At 51.0% G+C, this 16,759-nt stretch overlaps 7 protein-coding genes across 7 annotated transcripts; 4 read left to right on the top strand and 3 right to left on the bottom strand.

Annotated features, from left to right (window-relative positions):
• Positions 1 to 286: 286 nt before the first annotated feature.
• Positions 287 to 2,041, top strand: VE01_00735 (uncharacterized protein; the record flags this gene model as incomplete). The annotated part of the gene is made up of 1 exon (XM_018270263.1): positions 287 to 2,041. One exon carries the CDS (start codon positions 287 to 289, stop codon positions 2,039 to 2,041), a length of 1,755 nt encoding a protein of 584 aa, XP_018134645.1.
• Positions 2,042 to 2,703: 662 nt separating this feature from the next.
• VE01_00734 (uncharacterized protein) lies at positions 2,704 to 4,206 on the top strand. The gene is made up of 2 exons (XM_018270262.2): positions 2,704 to 3,769; positions 3,826 to 4,206. Exons 1-2 carry the CDS (start codon positions 2,802 to 2,804, stop codon positions 4,037 to 4,039), a joined length of 1,182 nt encoding a protein of 393 aa, XP_018134646.1. The 5' UTR covers positions 2,704 to 2,801; the 3' UTR covers positions 4,040 to 4,206.
• Positions 4,207 to 4,589: 383 nt separating this feature from the next.
• VE01_00733 (uncharacterized protein) lies at positions 4,590 to 6,728 on the top strand. Its single transcript, XM_018270261.2, has 4 exons — positions 4,590 to 4,935; positions 4,991 to 5,191; positions 5,250 to 6,587; positions 6,638 to 6,728. The coding sequence occupies exons 1-3, from the start codon at positions 4,652 to 4,654 to the stop codon at positions 6,493 to 6,495; spliced, it is 1,731 nt and encodes a 576-aa protein (XP_018134639.1). The 5' UTR covers positions 4,590 to 4,651; the 3' UTR covers positions 6,496 to 6,587; positions 6,638 to 6,728.
• VE01_00732 (uncharacterized protein) lies at positions 6,558 to 8,944 on the bottom strand. The gene is made up of 4 exons (XM_059463296.1): positions 8,227 to 8,944; positions 7,659 to 8,170; positions 7,447 to 7,608; positions 6,558 to 7,389 (listed from the first exon to the last, which is right to left on the bottom strand). Exons 1-4 carry the CDS (start codon positions 8,528 to 8,530, stop codon positions 6,820 to 6,822), a joined length of 1,548 nt encoding a protein of 515 aa, XP_059320072.1. The 5' UTR covers positions 8,531 to 8,944; the 3' UTR covers positions 6,558 to 6,819.
• A 1,370-nt stretch (positions 8,945 to 10,314) lies between these two features.
• On the bottom strand, positions 10,315 to 14,683 carry VE01_00731 (uncharacterized protein). The gene is made up of 4 exons (XM_018270259.2): positions 12,733 to 14,683; positions 12,324 to 12,686; positions 12,108 to 12,276; positions 10,315 to 12,060 (listed from the first exon to the last, which is right to left on the bottom strand). Exons 1-4 carry the CDS (start codon positions 13,061 to 13,063, stop codon positions 10,626 to 10,628), a joined length of 2,298 nt encoding a protein of 765 aa, XP_018134641.1. The 5' UTR covers positions 13,064 to 14,683; the 3' UTR covers positions 10,315 to 10,625.
• RPS12 (40S ribosomal protein S12) lies at positions 14,684 to 15,451 on the bottom strand (the record flags this gene model as incomplete). The annotated part of the gene is made up of 3 exons (XM_018270258.2): positions 14,684 to 14,963; positions 15,026 to 15,344; positions 15,449 to 15,451. 3 exons carry the CDS (start codon positions 15,449 to 15,451, stop codon positions 14,839 to 14,841), a joined length of 447 nt encoding a protein of 148 aa, XP_018134642.1. The 3' UTR covers positions 14,684 to 14,838.
• Positions 15,452 to 15,634: 183 nt separating this feature from the next.
• Positions 15,635 to 16,743, top strand: RPS22 (40S ribosomal protein S22). Its single transcript, XM_018270257.2, has 3 exons — positions 15,635 to 15,693; positions 15,924 to 16,104; positions 16,303 to 16,743. The coding sequence occupies exons 2-3, from the start codon at positions 15,972 to 15,974 to the stop codon at positions 16,560 to 16,562; spliced, it is 393 nt and encodes a 130-aa protein (XP_018134832.1). The 5' UTR covers positions 15,635 to 15,693; positions 15,924 to 15,971; the 3' UTR covers positions 16,563 to 16,743.
• The last annotated feature ends 16 nt before the right edge of the window (positions 16,744 to 16,759 follow it).

The following is a 16,759-nucleotide window of genomic DNA, read 5'->3' as shown; positions in this document are numbered from 1 at the left end:
TCGAGATCACGCGGCCAATGGTGTGCGTGTGTTCGGCTGACCGCCCCGCGTTTTTCGTTCCCACTCGTAAGCTAACATCGCAGCATGAACATTGGAAAGAGGAAGCTCTCGAGTTTCCGGATCGCCATGATATGGAGAACTTGAGTTGGGGCAGCTGACAATATCTTCGGGGAAGCGGGGGAAACCCGAGGGTCTGATTATGGGGAAGCATATATAGTCCCATCAATCCGGGTGGAATCATGGACAACGAGAATTCGCTGCAACTAAATTCATCGTCACCGTCAATATGAAGTTCCTCTCCCTTCTCGCATTGCCTTTGGCATTGGCCTTGCCCGTCGAGGATATGCCTCAGGGTCCCGCTCCTCCGATGCTGGGTGCTCGTGTTGAACCTGCACCGGAGCTCCAGGCAAGATATGCAACCCCAACAGTCGTCATCCCATTTCCGCAGGCTACAATCGTTGGCCTCGGAGGTGCAGATGTTGAGCAATTCCCTGGAATCCCGTTCGCCAAACCTCCTGTCGGCGACTTGCGCTTGAAGTCCCCGCAACCTCTTACCGAACCCCTCGGAACTTACCAGGCAACGAAGAACCAGGCCGCCTGCCCACAGTTTTTCTTCTCAGACGCCCTCGATGATTCCATCCCCACCTCAGTCATCGGCCAAATTCTCAACTCGCCCTTCGTCCAGAAGATTACACAACAGAGCGAAGACTGCCTCTATCTGAACGTGCACCGTCCAGCTGGCGTCGCCGCCAATGCGAAACTCCCGGTGCTCTTTTGGATGTTCGGTGGCGGCTTCGAGCTTGGCTGGAACACCATGTACGATGGATCCCCATGGGTCAAGTCCTCTATTGAGCAGGGCAAGCCTATGATTTTCGTCACTGTCAACTACCGTATCGGAGGATTCGGATTCCTGCCAGGTGCTGAGATTCTTAAAGACGGATCCTCTAATCTCGGCCTGAAGGACCAGCGTTTGGGGCTCCAATGGGTTGCCGACAACATTGCTTCCTTTGGAGGTGACCCCGACAAGGTGACCATCTGGGGTGAGTCTGCCGGCGCCATCTCGGTTTTCGACCAGATGGTCATCAATGATGGTGACCACACCTACAAGGGAAAGCCCCTTTTCCGCGCTGGCATTATGAACTCTGGTTCAGTCGTCCCCGCCGATCCCGTCGACTGCCCCAAGGGTCAGGTCGTCTACGACACTGTTGTTGAAGCTGCTGGCTGCAAGGGCAAGGCGGATACCCTCGCCTGCCTCCGCAGTGTTCCATACCAAACATACCTCAATGCAGCGAACTCTGTGCCGGGCTTACTGTCACACACTTCCGTGGCGCTATCATACCTTCCTCGCCCCGACGGCGTCTTCCTGACCCAGTCCCCTGATGTCCTTGTTCTGAACGGCAAATACGCGAAGGTCCCCTTCATCGTCGGCGATCAAGAAGACGAAGGCACTCTGTTCGCCCTGTTCACCAGCTACATTAAGACCCCCGCGGACTTGGTTAAGCACCTTACGACGGTCTTCTTCCACCACTCCACCGCAGCTCAGATGTCAGAGCTCGTCCAAACATACCCCATCGGCTTGCTAGACGGTTCCCCCTTCCGCACCGGTATCTTCAACAACTGGTACCCCGAATTTAAGCGCCTGGCCGCCATCCTCGGTGACCTTACATTCACACTCTCCCGCCGTGTCATGCTCCTTGGTACTAGCACTATCGCGCCTGATGTGCCATCGTGGTCTTATCTATCCAGCTACGACTACGGCACCCCGGTCATGGGTACCTTCCATGGCAGCGATCTGATCCAAGTCTTCTTCGGCATCTACCCCAACTACGCCGCCGCATCGTTCCGCGCCTACTACCTCTCCTTCGTGGCTACCATGGACCCGAACAATGGCACCGACCCCAAGTACCGCAAGTGGCCGCAGTGGAAGGACGGCAACCAGCTCCTGAACACTTACGCGACCTACAGTCAGCTCATCAAGGATGACTTCCGCAGCAAGACCTACGACTTCATCGTTAAGAACATCAAGAGCCTTTACATCTAAGTCCTCAGTGTCTGGATTGCGATTACTCCTTGAATAAAGCAAGGAAGGGCACGCCCGATAGGAAATGAATTGAAACCCCAAGCCGCCATTCTGAGCCTAGCTGGCTGTACGATGCAAAAGGCAGGTCCATCATCGTCTTCAGATTGATGGGGGGTTATGCGGCGTTAAATTTGGGCATGTTATATGTCAAGGTAGGCGTTGTAAATAAAGCGACAATATAATACTATGCCAAAACTGCTTGGTTATTTAGCTGCACTATTTTTTTTTTTGATGTATGATCGTTATCAACTGTGACAAATGCTGCTGAACCGAATACAATCCACCTCTTTTGTTAGCAAGGCTACAACAACTCCTTCAGTAGGATTCACAGTTTACGACAATTCTTGCTTTTATCTTCATGGTCAACAGCGTGCCCCGATATGAGAGCAACTGTCATATGCGACCGTAGACTATGGTGGCTGGGAGTCCTACCCTTTCAGCAAGAAGCCTGGGAGTAATTACTTGGTTTTACTCTCGATAGTTCCAATAGGTATAGCGTGGAATTGGGATCCCCCCTCTCCAGGCGCCTGAGGGGTAAGCACCTTCCTGACTAGGGTGGGGTAAGCGGGGTGAGAAGGCAGCAACATTTCGTGTCAGTTTCGTAGTCGCACTTGCTTGGGGTTTTCCAATGTCAAGTTTGGGGATTAGGGACTAATTATCTACATATTGTAATTTAGCTAATTAAAAAGATACAGGTCAAAATCTGCGATAGCTATTTGCCATGGAAGAGATACTGTATATCTCAAACGATATCCCAACGCAAGCTCTGCGATCACCACCTTCGGAGCTTCTACAGTCGTGCTTAGAACAGATTCTACAGACACTTCCCCCAAAGGAGAGCTATAACGAAGAGCAAGCCAGTGGCTTCTTCATGGGCTATACGGGTCTTGCTTTTCTTTTCTTTCAGATCTCGGCTCTTCGCCCAGGCTTAGAGATTCTCGGCCATGATCTGATCTATTGGGCAAAGCGGTATATGGAGGGCAAAAGGACCGGGATCGAATGTTTTATCGTCAATAAGGAGCAGGGTTGCGGCCTGTTAAACGAAAGACTCTGCTTTCAGGCTCTGTGGGCCTGTCTCTCTAAAGAGCATGGCGATGTACTCGCTTTCCTTTCTGACATGCCAGCGGTGCTTGGGCCCTACCCCACGGACCAAGGCGACCCCTACGAGACCGAGCTTCTATATGGTAGGACAGGCGCTTTGTATCTACTACGGATGTTGCGTCACTGGGTGCCCGCCAGTGCGTCGAGCCTTGAGGAGCCGATAGCCAAACTCGCAGGGAAAATCATGGACACGGATAGCGATGGCAAGGGCAACTGGGAGTGGAACGGAGACAGGCGCTACGGTCCCCCTCACGGCGATATCGGCATCATCACTCAGCTAGTACTCACTCTTCCGTCACTCGCACCCAAGCTGTCTGCGAAGGTCGAGGAACTGTTGAGTCTCCAGGGACCAGATGGTAATTGGCCGTCCAGTAGAGATACGATGGAAACCGAGAAAGGGTGGGAGCGAGTGCAATACTGTCATGGAGCCCCCGGGTTTGTTTGTGCTTTGCAGACGCTGCGCCCCTTCTACCCAGAACTTCATGGCCGCATCGACCAGGCTATTGCACGGGGACGGGAAACGACATGGAGTCGAGGTCTCCTCAAGAAGGAACCGAATCTCTGCCACGGCATCCTTGGAAATGCATTGTAAGTCGCAGAATTGCCACCATTCTTCTCGTTTCAATAAATAACTATGGAAGTAGCGCATTCCCAATCGGCCCTAAACGAGAACACTTCCTCGCTCTTTGTACACCCGATGAGATTGAAAAGGCAAAAGAATGTGATCCAAAGGTATTCGGGGCAGCCGCCTATGGTATGGAGGTAATGGTTGCCTTGCAATACCTTCCCAGTGCAGCGTGGACCTGGGCAGTTTGCGATATGCCTATACCGCCCATGCTGATGTTTAATGATGTCTGAGGCAATGCAGCGTTAATTGTCAATCTCTGAACCACTAGACCGCCCAGATCTTTCATGGCTATAAATGTGGTGGGTGCAATGGTGTATATATTCTGCTATGTGAGAATGATAATACATGCCATAGACTCGAAAGAATTGGACATCCCACCAGGTTAACCATACACAAGCACGGTATTCAATTGTTTTTTTTATCTCCATTGTGCCAATAGATTTAACGTAGGATTTTGGCCCTTATCGATTTGACGATGATCTTGAGGCAAAACAGCAAGGGGTGAGCAAGAAAAGCGGGGGTGATTGGGTGAGGCGACGTAACGCCTAGTGTTAATTTTGCTTCTTTCATCTTTCTTTCTCGTCTGTTTCCTATTTTGGGGTAATTTTAGCATGTGGAGATGGTAGAGTTAATAACGGGTGGTAACATCTCGGCGACGTTGGGTGTTAAGCTGTGGAGCATAACTTGTCTCTACCGAGCGGATTGCCGTACAAGATCGGCCAAAGGAGCACGCACGAGAGTGGAGTACATGACACAGTCAGCATGGCTATATAAGTATATATTATACCATCGCAACCCTCCGGTTCTGGGATGGATTGACACTAGAAACTGACTGAGTTACAATGAAGGTTTTCAATCTCGTGGGCGCTGGTGCCTTCGTATTGACATTGGCACCACTCCCCGCCATTGCCGATTTCCCTGCTTTCCCTACTGTTCTTAAGGTTTGGTGTCGCTCCCTGCCAGGTGACGATAGTTGGCCGACTGTTTCCCAATGGAAAAATCTCAATTCGAGTGTTGGTGGCCGTTTGATCAAGACTTATCCATTAGGCTCTGTGTGCCACGATCCTGCCTATGACGCTGCAAAATGCGCATCCTTGCAAACCGCGTGGACAGATGCACAGCTACAGTAGGTTACAGTATATTGCATCATGGGCCGAGATAATGCTAAACTCGATTTCAAGTATGGAGTCCTCATCTTCTGTTATGGCACCTTTTTTTGCCAACCAGAGTTGTGATCCATGGACACCGACATTGCGACCGTGTACCCTTGGAAATTATGTGAGCTACAGCGTCAATGCCACATCCGCCGACGATATCATAGAAGCTGTGAACTTCGCACAAGAACACAACATCCGCCTTGTTATTCGAAACACAGGACACGAGTATGTTCAATTTTTCTCGGCCCCCTAATGTGAAATTACGACTAACTCCGCAAATCAGTTACAGTGGAAAGTCAATCGGTGCTGGAGCGTTAGCGGTCTGGACGCATCATCTCAAGTCCACCCAAGTTCTAGATTGGAAGGATTCGTACTATGATGGCAAGGCGATCAAGATGGGCGCTGGCGTCCAGGGCTTTGAAGCTATGGCAGCTGCAAAGGCTGAAGGTCTAGTTTCCATAGGGGGTGAATGCCCGACAGTTGGAGTCGCAGGTGGCTACACACAAGGTGGTGGCCATTCTGCATTGAGCACCTCATTCGGTCTTGGTGCTGATCAAACTCTGTCTTTCGAGGTGGTCACATCTAAAGGGCATCTTGTAACGGCCTCTCGCACACAGAACAGCGATCTTTATTGGGCGTTGAGTGGAGGCGGCGGAGGAACCTATGGAATTGTGGTGTCTATGACTGCGAAGGCATACCCCGATGCTATCGTCGGTGGCGCGACACTCATTTTTCAATCCTCGTCGACGACCGCGGATAACTTCTACGCTGGAGTTGAAAAGTTCCACTCCCTACTCCCAGCCATGGTAGACTCTGGTTCGATGATAGTCTACTTCTTCGATGACACGTTCTTTCAGATCGGGCCACTTACTGCATACAACAAAACCTCCACGGAAGTTAAATCGGTCCTGAGCGACTTTGTAGAAGCGCTAGACGAACTCCAGATTCCATACAATGTTTCCTATTCGCAATCAGCGACTTACACCGATCACTACAATACCTACTTCGGCCCGTTGCCGTATGGAAATATTAAGGTCGGCATCGCTCAATATGGGGGCCGACTAATCCCACGCGCAACCATTCAAAACAATAATGCCGCATTTATGAAAATGGCCCGTAACATTACGCAAGACGGCGTCCTCTTCATTGGAGTTGGCACTGATGTATCCGCTCCGGCGGAGATGGTCTCAAATTCTGTCCTCCCCGCCTGGAGGGATACCCTCATCCACGCTACCATAACCACTCCGTGGAACTTCACTGCTCCATGGGCAGGCATGATTGCATTACAAGATAAGATGACCGACTCTATCCAGCCACAAATCGAGGCCGTGACGCCCGGAAGTGGAGCATACATGAACGAGGCAGACTTCAGACAGCCCGATTACAAAGAAGCATTCTTTGGGAGCAACTACCCGAAGTTGTTAAAAATCAAGGATAAGTGGGACGGAGATTATTTGTTCTATGCCATCAAAAGTGTGGGGAGCGATCATTGGAATGTGGCTGCAGATGGGAGAATGTGTAGAGCATGATGTGACGACTCCTGTCGCCCAAAAGTCTGAAAGGGGGCTAGATAGATTTTGAGCAATTTAACCCCATAGAGATTATCATCTCAGTTTCATTTGTTAGTAACTTCCTTACTGGTTGCAACCGTCAGTGACTGAATGCCTTTAGTTAAATTCTAGATTCTACAATCGCTGTTGTTATGTACAGCCCCTCTTCGGACCTTTGGGCAGCACCAGTACCCATTCAAGAATACGACGCGGATGATTGTGCCACTTATCGTTCCCAGCTTTAAATGCAAATCTGATGCTCCTCTTTTGTTACTTGTTCTCGCTCATATTTATGAATCCTTCTTACTCCTCTACAGCCCTTGCCCATGCCTTCCTCGCCCAGTAAAATACCACGCCTACGACCCAAACCCCAATCAAGACCGCTGCTTGCACAGGAGCAAACGCCGCCCCCCTGATAACAACCAGCCCGCTCACCATCGCAAACGTCACCGGCACTATTAAGAAAGTCTTATACGGTCTATGTAGGTCCGGCTCACGAAATCTCAAAATTATCGCGGCCACGACCGTAAGGAAGAAGAATGAGAACTCGCCAATTCCGTTGAGTGTGATGAGCGAGCGGAAGTCGCCTAGAAGGATATGCAGCGTAGATAGTACTGTAGATAGTAGCAAGGCATTGATCGGGGCGTCGGATGTAGACGGCTTCGAAGAGTCTGGCCGGGTGCCTCTGAGGTGCGTAGCGCCTATGCGGCCAACGAGAGCGAGAGGCTGGGGTAGCCAGTTCTTGTTCGCAGCCGCAACAGCCATGCGGCTAGCTACGAAGGAGTTTCCAAGCAAGGAGCCAGCCACAACTAGACATATTAAGGTTGCGGCTACGATGCCGAACCAGGGTCCGAGGAGTATGGTGATGGCAGTCTTGGGGTTCAGTGTCAGCCACTACTAGTTCAATAATTCGGGGGATATGAGACATACCACAGCCACGCTGTCAGTTGTCGCAATGATATCCCATGGGAGGAGGATATAGTATGCTGTGTTTGTAGCAATGAAGCAGGCAATTATGACTGGGATGGCGGTATTGATTGCCAGAGGGAGCTGCCGGGCTGGTGATGAGAGTTCAGCCGTGATATAATTTGCCTATGGATATGAGTGTTATTTTCTTTCGGCTTAGAGGAGTTACAACTTGCCTTATCCCACCCTGAATATGCCCACAGCGCTCCATAAAGTGCGGTAGAATAGTGGCCCAGCGTCTCCCAGGTGCTTAGCTCGCCCCAGTGAATCGTACTCCCATCGGGGGCGATGCTATCACGAAATCTGAACCACGGCTTCGTAGCCCAATCCCTCCCCCCCACGTCCTTCTCCGGATCCGCGGCCCCTAGAACAACAACCACTGCGCCGGCCAGTACGACCCCAGCTATACTCACAAACTTCGTCACTACGAAAAAGTTGTTCAGCCGTGTGCTTGCCCTCGTGCTGATCGAGTTCGCTCCGTTAATGGCCACAAGCACCAGCACAGACAGGAGCTTATGCTCCCACCGCCCTGCCTGGTCTGTCACTCCCGCCGCCGTGAAAATGCTCTCCACAAATACTATACTTAAGATCGCCAGCGTCGCCGGCATCACGGCAACAACCCAGGTCCATGCAGCCAGGAAGCCTGCCACGTCGCCGAACACACGCTGCAGATATGGTTGCACGCCACCTTTCGGACAGAGTCAGTCCTCAGTCCTCACAGGTCTCAGAAACCACATAACGCACCTTCTCCCGGAATCGCAGTCCCCAGCTCCGCCAGCGTGCTTGCACCTGTCCAAGCCAACACCCCACCAACCAGCCAGACCGCTAGGGCCACACCGGGGGACGACACATTCGCATCGATCGATCCCGTGGATGTAAACACACCACTGCCAATAACAATGCTGATCACAATAGCAAATGCTTCAAGGGCGCCAAGGTTGCGCCTGAAAGTGCCGCTGTGCTCAACAGCTACAGCACTATAAGTCGTCTCATCATATTCGCTGAGGAGGGGCCGCTGAGCTCCATCGTCAATGGGTATCTGAGCCATGTTTCGGATATGTTATGTTATGTTTGTTTCTCTACGGGCACAGAGACACTTTTTTAATAGAGTCAGAGCGGGGGTATGGTGTGATTGCTTACGTCGATGATACTCTCAACATACCACGTGATCCGCAGAATTTCTCGCGTTTATACTCTGAGTCACTAAAATAAAGTTTTATCTTTGAGCGACTGAGATCGTACATTTCAATTATAGTTGCTGTAATCATTCCTATTATGCACAATTGGGCACTTTCGCATCCGATCCCGATCCCGCCCCCTGCCGCCTGAAGGGTTGGTCCCTGGAATAGTTACCGAGATTAATCTGCCACAGCCGCCTCTGATGCGTCTCGGCCACTAGCTTCATTGGGAGTCACTGTACGACCTGCACCGGGCTTGTTAGACCTTTTCCGTTTCCGTTTCCGTTTCCGCATCAGCCTATAATCGACTCTGGAGGAGGGCAAAAAGAAATTCGGGAGGGACCAATAGCCCAAATACAAATACAAAGCTAGCCTAGTTTAGGCTAACCCATTGCTGATCATTCATGATCGGACTGGTCACAACGGATCCTGGGTCTTAGGTTAGATACTCAGAGGCAGATGGCAGAGTATGGCTATGCTGCAACTTAGTGGGCTAGACCACCGCCTCCTCGGCTCTTTCCCGAACCTCTTTTATTGAAAGTCAATAGTCTATATTGTGGATTAGACAGACTCAATCTTAATTGGGTTTCTATGGCACAGCAAGGCAGTACGCCAGCGCCATAGGCCATCCATGATGCTGCATATGCTTATCAAACACTTCAGTCTTAGCCACAACGGCGAACTCACTAAATTTGGACTATTGGATTCCTGCTCCTTTTTCATACACCTCGAAACTAGGCAGAAGAGAATGAGAGCATAGGTTGATTTTCACTTAGCAAGACATTTGACCCTACCTAATGTACTCGTAGGAGAATGGTGCGTCGTAATTGGCAAGGCGGGCATCGTGGAACAAGTTCCCTTGCTCGGCCCGCCCGTTGCTGTCGTTCTCGGCCAGGTGAAAGACGTTGTCAATATGGGTTTCCTTAAATTTACCATTTTGATTGGCATATTAGCTAACCTTGGACAGTCGATATCAAACATACTTATCCAACACATTCAGTCTCGAGCGAAGGACTTTGAGAGCGAGGCCAAATCTCTCGGCGATACTCTTGATTTGGCCATCTCGAAATACGACGGCCACGCTCAAGCTCAATAGAGCTGTGCTACAATGGGTAACCTAGCCCCTACGCTATAGCGATCGAAATTCGATCTTCGAAATTGAAGACTTTCTGTCCCATTCTATATATTTCGAGAGAAAATGGATGATGTTGCAGAAAAAACTAGAATTTGTAAAGGTCAGCTTTTATAACAAAGCAATAATAAAAATTAAAAAGTAAAATCTAAACCAATATATTGCAATGACAAGCCCTCATAATATTCAGTTCAGAGGATTCATAATAAATAAATATACTCTTCTACTCATATTAAGAGTATAGCTTATAATTATTTGATTTGTGCTCTCTGTAATTGTTAAGAACAGGCTCTGGTAGCGTGCCGGAATTATTTTCAAATTTCGTAGTATTCTATGTCAGTTCGCATATAATTTACTAGTAAATGTGCCTGCTAATTTTGCTGGTCGTGAACGCCGTCGGGTTCCGCGAACACTGTTCGTTTGCCTGGAACTCGAGGGAAACGAAAGGTTAGTTCCAGTGATACGTTCGGTCACTAGTGAATTACAGAGCGCCACACCCCGAGTCCCGTGGTGGGTCACTCAGCGCCTCTCAGAACCTTAAAAGGTTGACACGACCTCATCTACAGCCAAATTATGAGACGACTTTATGAAGTTGGTGAGGGATATAGAGCTGATATACTGTTGAAGTTGAGGACGTGGAAGGTGAAAGGATCACGCTTGGATAGAGATATCGTAGAAGCAATTTCACAAGAATCACGAAAATACATGGAGTTTCATCAACCGATTGTCATTAGCGGCCGTTCAACAGCACCAGTCAGTCTAGTAATGTTCTACATAGCTCACTGAACTTAGTATATAGCCCCATACCTCCAACATACATCCTCGCCCTCCAACTAACACGAGAGCATAGGGCATCCGATGTTCGTTCCGTACACATCCCCAGAAACACCTCCGAGTTGCAGCGCGGCACCAACGACACCACCCATACCCTCTCCAGCAATCATACCAGCCGCAACAGCATATCCGTAGATATCCCAGCTGGCATAGCGGTACTTGCGCCAGACAGCAGCGATTATGGCACCAAGGAGCGCCGCATTGGTGAAGACTGGAACGGGCAACACGAAGGCGAGCGCGATGGCACCCCAGTTGGGAAGATAGGCGCGGTACTTCTCACGCTCACCGACGAGGTAGTAGTGACGGAAGATGACCTGGATGACCGACACGGCGCCCATAACGCAGGCAAAGATGCCGGCCTTGATGGGGATGCCGATGCTGGGGTCGGTGACGGCCTGGGCGACAGCGGCCCAAGCAGCCACGGACGGAGCCTGGAAGGGACAGTGGTCATAGTCGTCGGGGTGGATGATGCAGGGGTAGGCGGAGGTGAAGAGGACGAACATGCCAGGGGCAAGGAAAACGGAGACCAGGGTGCCGATGGCCTGGGCGATCCATTGCTTCAGAGGCGGGGTGCGGAGGAGGAAACCAGTACGGAAATCCGCAGTAAGGTTGGTGGCCACATCGGCAGCGCCGGAGGCGATACCTCCAGCAATGAGATTGAGGCGCTGTGCATCCTTGATGGAGTAACCGTGGCCGGAAGTAGCACCACCAAAGACGAGCTGAGAAGCTTTGGAGGCGGCGGTGAGCGGTGTGGTATCAGTGACGGCGCCGATCTGGATACAGAGGAAGGCAAATATGAAACCGAGGACGCATGCCAAGATAGTGAGGCCGACGTTCATCTGCCACTGGAAGTGGCAGATGATGAAAGAGATGACGAGGGTTACGGTAAGGCCAAGCATCCACATCCAGTCCTTAACCTGCTGCTCCGCTGGGAATGGGTCCTCGACGAGGTCGGATGAGTCCATAGTACCGGCATGGCGAGCGCAGAAAGGGATAACTTTGCCGCGCTTCCTCGCCGCCTCGTCGATGGAAGTGTTGACTTGGCGGAATACGGACTTGAAGGCGATCCAGATGACCTTGTACTGGATGAAGAGTTCAGCGAGCGACGCGCACACCATGATCATGACACCCGGCCATAAGAGCCAGTAACGTGGTGAGGGAGTCTCCTTGCCTAGGTTCTTCAGAGAGCTGAAGGACGTGTAATCGTGCCAGATTGGGTCTTCCGGATCGTAGGCCTTGCCGATACACTCTCCGTAGTGGACGAGGAGAGGCCCGATTATGCCCCAAGCGAGGACTGCACCACCGAACATAGAAAGGGCCGAGTTGAGACCGATGAGCATACCCGAACCGATGAAGGCAGGAGTGATTTCGATGTACCAGCCCCAGTTTTCAATGTTGAGCGCCCAGTTAGTGTGCCCAGACCATATGTAGAACCTGGGATGTTAGACAAGAATACTTGGTTACCTGGATAGGAGACTTACCAAGTAAACACGTGCCAGTCGTAGAGGATACCAATGGCATAGTATGATGCGACACGATGGATCACAGCGGCAATGAATGTATAACCCAGAGCCTTCAGCTTCCTAACGGCATCGAGACCACCAGAGCCTGCAGCGTGCATAGACCTAATGGTGAGAGCGGTTGCCGTCGCTGAGAAAATTAGTCATGCACCATTATAGTGTGCTGGTGTAACTTACCGGTAGGGAAGATCAGTCTGAGCTCCTTAGCCACCTGGATGATAAAAAATCGACGAAGTGGGGTCACGAAGAAGAGGCCGAAGAAAGAACAGATCAGGGTGATAGTGAATATCCTTCCAATATCATCGATTGGCAGGCTGCTCATCAGGTCAAGCTGGTACATGGCTGGCAGGGCCGCGACGAAGAGACCAGCGATACCACCCGCTCCAGTAGCAGCGGCCTGGACGATGGTGTTCTCCTGTGGTCCAAAGGAACCGCCGAGGATAGGCATGTTACCTGTGGTTCGTGAGAGGAACTTGATAAAACCGTACCCGAAAATGGCACCGAACATGCTTGCGCTGAAGGTGAAACCAGTTTTAAGACCTGCGATTGTTAGTGAATTCCCCGAGAAGAGGGGTTTTGCGCCTACCGAGATATAAGTTGGAGGCATTGACGAGGGCGCCGAGGGCGATGCCGGTCACCAAGGCGCGGATTGTGAGGATATGTTCCTCGACAGGGTGAGAAGGGTCGATGGGGAAGGGCTTGAACAAGTCAATCTCCTCATCTGCCAAAAGCTCATCCTTCAAAGAGTGAGTCTCGCCCTGAATGGGCTCGACCTGGTAGGCGGTGACGTTGGCAGCCTTCGAGTCCAACGCATCGTGATGGCTAACATGTTCAGCCTTCTCATCGATGACCTCGTTGGACCCCGACATGTCGACGTAGACCGGAGTCTCGCCGGCGATGGACTTATCCTTCTCCATAATGATCGTCGTCTCTCGGTCAAGGTAGGTTGGGGCGGAACAACCGTGTCTGGAAACTTGTAGCTTCTATGCATCAAGGGAGCGGGGGACTGGCAAGAATATATGCGCATTTGAGACAGCTCCTGGCCACGGCTAAGGGCGGTCGTGCGACCCTAACCTCGACCCCAGTCTGTCATCACCCATGGCCACGAGCGATACAGTGGTAGACGACTAGACCGTATTCCCAGAATTGCAGTCGAGATAGCTAGCAGGACAGGGGGGATTGGAGTGACAGGAGGATTATCCTTGCTAGATACGGAGATAGAAGGGATGAGTGGCGGGCTGCAGATCGCAGGAGGGATGTTGGATGGAAGATAGAGCTCCTTGTGGGTATCCTGTGGGACTGAGACCAGCGCCAGACCATGGCACCATGGGATGGCTATAGTGTTGTACTATCGGTTGAAGGACGGTCTCAGGCCAGATGTGGCAGGTGTGAAGAAGGACAGCGGCAGCACCCTTGGCCGCCTGCCCGATACGACATCCTATCACTTGTTGGTGGCAAGACGGACTCGCGCCTCGACGCCGTCACGGACCTTAGTGTTCCACGGTGTACGAGGTAGTACAGGCCACCCTAAGGGCCCCATACAGGAAGGCACAGAACAGTTTATTGGTACAGAACTGTAAAGTAGGACACTGCTGAAACCGACCTGTCCCTTTCCCCCCATCTTGTGCCACTAGTCAATGGGTGTGGCTCCCCGCAATAGCTTAAGAAAACACCCGCTGCTAACGGCCGACATATGGCCGGCGTATGCGCGAAGCTTTCTGCCGTGCTCTGTGCTCCGCTCGTATGGAGCAGGTGCGTCGGCAACCGCCTGGCTATATATCGGCCATGCAGGGTGAAGTGCTGTACTATAAACTGTATATAGGGGACGTGCTCACCCTCGGTACGGCACTCATGCCATGTCTCATACCACGTACGTACTCTCCTACAGTACATAAGTGGTGTACTTGTGGTTGGGCTACCTCATGGAGAATCAATATATTCGTATGAACCGCCCCTTGGCCGTATTGTAGTCCCAGTAGTCATGCTCTACTTTGTACGGTTCAGATGCGCTGAAAACAGATATAGGAAGGACGTCGGCATCTTAGTTCCAATCCCCTTGACGCCGCGTTCAACTTTCCCCAACCGCCTCGGCAGCGCCAAGCAACAAGCGCCAACCTACCGCAAGCACCTACCCAATCACGCTATCCCTTGGAATGCCGACTGTCAAACACAATCTCGCTGCACGTGCTCCTCCTTCCTACTTCTTAAGGGCCTTCCTCATTCGGCGATGGAGCGTCTTGGCAATGATTGTGTGCAGCTGTTGGAGATGGCGAAAAGATTGAAGAAGCCCAACGTGATGAGCGGAACTGGGGCTGCTTCTGAGCCGGTTGATGGATTTAATATTCCGTGTCGGAGAGAGCCGAAGTTATTACTCGTGTCCACAAGCGCGGAGCAATGAAATTGAGACGCTGGCAAGCCTGTGACAGTGGTGATCCATTATCACATAAATTACATAGGACAGGCTAAGTGCTTGGTCACATGACACATCACATGATATATCACGTGGCTCACAGCACACAAAAAAATTACACAGCTAAATTGCACAATTGAAGTTTCATTGATGTCCAGCTATGCAAGCCCGAAGCTAGAGTACATCAGAAGATATCCCACCGTCATGTCATGACATAGCCAATGTTCCCCCCTGTGTAACCCCATCCATCATGCCTTGCACCTGTGGTCCAACAAAAGTCCTCTACTGCTCAGTCTGGAAGTAGTTGAGGAGGATGGAGCGCTCCTGCGACTCCTCACCCCAATCCTTGACGACAACGCACGAGCAGTTGACAACCTTGCGGGCATTTCCCTCACGATCCAAAACGCCTGTGGACCAATTAGTATAATTCTCAAACCAAATCAAAAAATATGTATCTGGGTATACGCACAAAGACCAGCCCATTCTCCGAGCTGCTTTCCGTCTGGGACCTTGATGAGAGGGATCTTGTGCTCAGAGCACAGGGCCACAACAAGCTTCTTGTAGGCCTCCTCCTCGCAAGCCTCGTTGAGGACGCACATGTGTGCCTGGCGACGATCGAGAGCCTTGGAGGCCTCACGGAGACCGCGTGCAAGACCGTCGTGCATGAGCGCGAGCTTGAGAACGCCCTTCAGCGCATCGAGAACCGACATTTGTCCCTTGGGAGCCTCGCCGGAGACTTCGACCTCATCTTGCACCTCAACAGCGGGGGTATCCTCTTCTACGTCCGACTAAGCGCAGTTAGTACATGAATGGCTTGTGTGCGTGCGTTGTCTGGAATTCTCTAAAGACTATCGAGAGGGTGATTCTGGATTGAGGAATTGGAAGTACATACCATCTTGTATGGCTTTCAGGTTAATGTCGAAAGATCCTCGAAGTGGTTGTTTGAATGTGAAAAAGAACCTTGCGATGTTCAACAGCGGGCCTTAAAGTGCGTGCCCTCATCGCTTAACCGCGAAACCTAGTCCTAACATGGCTAGCTCCCACACAACACCACCAGACCAGAGCTAATGTCAAAGCATCGCGAAACTTTTCTCTTCATTCCTCTTCAACGACAACTGGATCAATCCAAAACACAAGGTATGTACACCACAATGCTGTTGCTATATTTCAAAAGTCCTTCATAAGGGCGGAGGGAGCAATCGATTGTCCACTCATTCTGGCCTGCATGCGCTTGACGTACTGCATCGCTGTCTGAAGACACCGATACGCTTCTCTCCTTGCGACAAAAGCTGAAGAACCCTCTGCTCAGCACGAGGGCACTCTTCTATGCTTCAGGCCCATGAAGGCTAACTTTATTTTCCTGACAGGTACCTCTTTTCAAATCTACGATCTGAGAACCTTCTCCCACCGCCAAAATGGTCAAGACTTCCGTCCTCAACGATGCGCTTAACGCCATCAACAACGCCGAGAAGGCCGGAAAGCGCCAGGTCCTCATCAGACCTTCCTCCAAGGTCATCGTCAAGTTCCTTGCTGTCATGCAGAAGCACGGTACGTTTACTTCTCTTTTCGTTTTCTTGCTTTCTTTCCTTGCCATTCGGCATGATAACTAGATGACGGTTCCGATTCCTACGACCATAGTCCTTTAAGTTGCCGATATATTATCATGCGAGGATCTTACACGTTTCATGTTATTTCCATTAACTATGCGACTTTTAAATTTTCGCGATATACTGACATATCTCCTAGGCTACATCGGAGAGTTCGAGGAGGTCGATGACCACCGCTCCGGCAAGATCGTCATCCAGTTGAACGGACGTCTCAACAAGACCGGTGTCATCTCCCCCCGCTACAACGTCGGTCTCGGTGACCTCGAGAAGTGGGTTGTCAAGCTGCTGCCCGCCCGTCAGTTCGGTTACATCGTCCTGACCACCTCCGCTGGCATCATGGACCACGAGGAGGCCCGCCGCAAGCACGTTGCCGGCAAGATCATCGGTTTCTTCTACTAGATTATCGGACTGGCAAACGGCGTCTTGGAGTATCATGAGCAATGCATCGGACATCAAAAGGATATATCCCGGGAATGGAAAGACTTTGGGCGTTGGTTCCAATGTATGAATCTGTAGAGGGATAAGCGGCGAAAGCTAGATAGCCGTGCATATAAAGACAATTAAAAGCTCATGATCCCCATTTAATTTTTCGCGGT

This window comes from Pseudogymnoascus verrucosus, assembly GCF_001662655.1.
Source record: "Pseudogymnoascus verrucosus strain UAMH 10579 unplaced genomic scaffold scaffold_2, whole genome shotgun sequence".
Classification (NCBI taxonomy): Eukaryota; Fungi; Ascomycota; class Leotiomycetes; order Thelebolales; family Thelebolaceae; genus Pseudogymnoascus; species Pseudogymnoascus verrucosus.
This window is presented reverse-complemented; position numbering and strand designations above follow the sequence as displayed.